Source organism: Malurus melanocephalus, unplaced genomic scaffold (assembly GCF_030028575.1).
Source record: "Malurus melanocephalus ecotype Western Australia unplaced genomic scaffold, MMel_1.1 scaffold_19, whole genome shotgun sequence".
Lineage (NCBI taxonomy): Eukaryota > Metazoa > Chordata > Aves > Passeriformes > Maluridae > Malurus > Malurus melanocephalus.
In genome coordinates, this window is record NW_026623251.1 from 1,694,961 (window position 1) to 1,697,783 (window position 2,823).

Consider the following 2,823-nt stretch of genomic DNA (forward strand, 5'->3'; position numbering starts at 1 on the left):
CCCCGGGCGGGGGCGGCGCTGGCCGCGGGACCGGGGCCCCGGACGGGAGCGTCGGGCCGGGGGGGGACACACACAGCTCCGGCCAAAAGTTGCCGCCGCCCGGTGGGGATGGCGGGGCCGGGCCCGCCGGAACTTGCTGCGCGCCGCCGCCTCCCCGCCCGTCCCATCCCGGGGGGCGGCGGGCTGTCCCCGCCCGGCAGCGGGCAGGTGACCCGCCCCGCTGGGTGCACGCGTGAGTGTCACCGGGGGGGCCGGCGCGGCTCGGGGCTCCCGCTCGGGCGGGGGGGCGGCTCGGAGACTGCGGGGCTGGGGACCTGCGTCCCGGGGCCGCCGCGGTCAAAGAGCTGGGCAGCCCCGGCCCCCGCGGGGGAAGAGCGGGGTGGGAGCCGAGCCGAGAGCTCGCAGTAGTGCCCCTGCCAGGGGAGCTGCTCCGCGGCTCGAAAGGAGCTGGAGTTGGTGCTCGGTGTCACTTGCGCTGTCTTAAACGCTGGAACTGAAAGGACCGGCGGCGGAGCGGGGAGCTGTGAGGTGGTAAATAGGTCCGGTTAATTTCTGCTTTTAAATGAACCCCTGGGTTTAGTAAAAGCGAGCCGCTGTGGCTTTCTGGGGTAACCCCGTGGCTGGGGTACGCTGTCAGCACATAAAGCGGTCCTCCAACTTAAGGCAGAAGTGTTGCTATGCTGCACATACAGTAGAGCCCCATATGTTTAGGATTTTTTTTTTCCCTCCCTGTTAGAAAGTTTGAAAAAAAGAGACTTTGAAGTATTTTGTTTATACTAACAGAAGAGAAAAGTTCTCCTAAGAAAAAGCTGGTGGCAGGAGTGTAGAGGAGTAGCATATGGCATTAAAAGGAGCACAGCTGGAGGTAGCATTTCCATCTGAACATGATGTCAGAGCAGCTGACAGCCTGCCATCCCTCAGCCTTTTATTCTAACACACAGACAGGGAGTTAGTGTGTGCAGATCTGTGTGTGGAGAAGGTATCTCATTCCTCTCTAACATCATCTCCACTTTGCATCTGTCTCTCCTAGTCTGCTTTTTTTCCACCGATCTAACAGACCTGGAGCCAGCAAGACTCAGAGGAAAGGACTTAATCAGGTTTATGTGTACTAAAGGTAGGAGTAGCAATAGATTAGATACAGCATATTTCTGTTTTGGTGTGTTGTTTATTGAATTTTAGRAAAAAAAATCACATTACTTTTCTAACCAAGTTTAGAGGTAATATATGAAATTGAGTATTAAATAGATAAGTGGACTTAGTCAAAAGGCTTGGGCTACAGTTGGAGAGTATCAGTTCTTGGGCACATTGTTAGCATTAACTTTAATGCATATTGTGGGAATGTCTTGGTTTGGAAGATGGAGAGAGTAAGTTCATTCTTAATTTCTGAGACTAAAACTGCAATGAATTTAGTGGCAAGCCTGAAGAGAGTTTTGCTTTATGATCTTGTCTTGCATCTTTTAAATTACTTTACGGGGGTTTTAGTGAAATATATAAGAGTGTATGTTACTACAAAAGGACCTTCCTGGCTCAAATGTGTTTGTTGGGAAGTCTTTCATTAAACTTCATGGTTAAATGTACAGCAGCTCAGAAATGTAGTAGCATACAGCTGTAGTGCTTCTGAAAGATAGAAATCAGTTATGTGTTTAAAAACTTTTGTATCCGGGAGAATGGCTTRACTGGTTTCCTCTTTTCTTCCTTGCATGTAGCATTTGAAATCTTTTATTTAGCGTAACAATAATTATTTGAAGGAGTTTTTGTATTTGCGACTAATTTAGAACTTGTAGATTTGAGCTGCCTGAATTGGCCAGACAGCTGTAATCGCACTCCTCTATTCTTAATCTCTTTATCTGGGCAGCAGCTGCCATATGGCCACAGTCAGCTGGATCAGATGTTTATAAGCTTCCTTCTTCGTCCCTCTCTGTCCTTTCAGCCTCCTAATTTGATCACAGCTACCTTGTGAGCTGCCCTCCAATCTTTATTTTTAGCCCTCTTAAGGATTAGGATTGATTTTGGCTGTGGGGCACTTAAAGTGATTGTATTGTAAATCTTCATGCTTTACTCTAGCAATGGTATTTTACAGAATATAGTAGGGGTTGTGTTGTAAGTTTTAGTACATCTTGGTTTGCAAGGGATGAGGGTTTTTCAATAATATCTGCCAGCCTGGAGAGTCACGATCTGCTTAGATGATTTGGGAGACCATTGCTATCAATCACAGAAGAATAGATTAACATAGGTTTTTAAAAGATTTTTACTTTTCATTTGAGTTTTGACTTTCCTACTTCTTTTTTAAGTTTATTTTGTCGTTATCATCAAGGAAGGCGAATTAAAAAACACTTGGGTAAGAACAGTACTTGGGATATTCTTTTTAAACATGGACACATGCTCACGCTGAATGGTTGAATGACTTCTTTTTTTTTTTTTTTTTTTTTTTTTTTTTTTTTTTAAAGCTTAGTACTGCAAACTCTGCCTGGTGTGGGAGGGGAGGGAAATTTCTGTCCTTCTGCACTGGGGAAGTGGTGCTCATTGGCGTTTTGGTTGTTAGCTTTCTTTTGTGTATTCTGCATGTTAGCAAAAATGTTCTGTTGTACAGTATGGAAAAGGTTTTAAACCTTAAAAAACTGTACTTACTACAAGAAGAAAATCACATTAACTAAATTTGTAAAACTGTCCATTTTTGCTGTTGATATGAATTGACACAYGTAAACAATTTTTGTAGTTTATGAATGTTAGACCGTCAGATTTGGGTATATTAACATTTCTTCATGTGAGAACTTCTCCTCTTACTACAATTTGGCTTTAAAAAGAAGGTAGAAGATCTGCGGG

At 45.2% G+C, this 2,823-nt stretch overlaps 1 protein-coding gene across 2 annotated transcripts in view; it reads left to right on the forward strand.

The window, feature by feature from the left end:
• Positions 1-310: 310 nt before the first annotated feature.
• The window catches only part of ZBTB18 (zinc finger and BTB domain containing 18), a 6,754-nt gene continuing 4,241 nt past the window's right edge, over positions 311-2,823 (forward strand). Inside the window, exon 1 of one of the 2 annotated variants that reach the window (XM_057389748.1) lies at positions 311-2,338. Coding sequence is in view for 1 of the 2 variants with exons in the window: in XM_057389747.1 (XP_057245730.1) it covers positions 1,102-1,114 (13 nt within the window). In the remaining variant the exon portion in view is untranslated. The remainder of the gene's footprint in view (positions 2,339-2,823) is intronic. The other variant, XM_057389747.1, reaches the window with a different exon arrangement.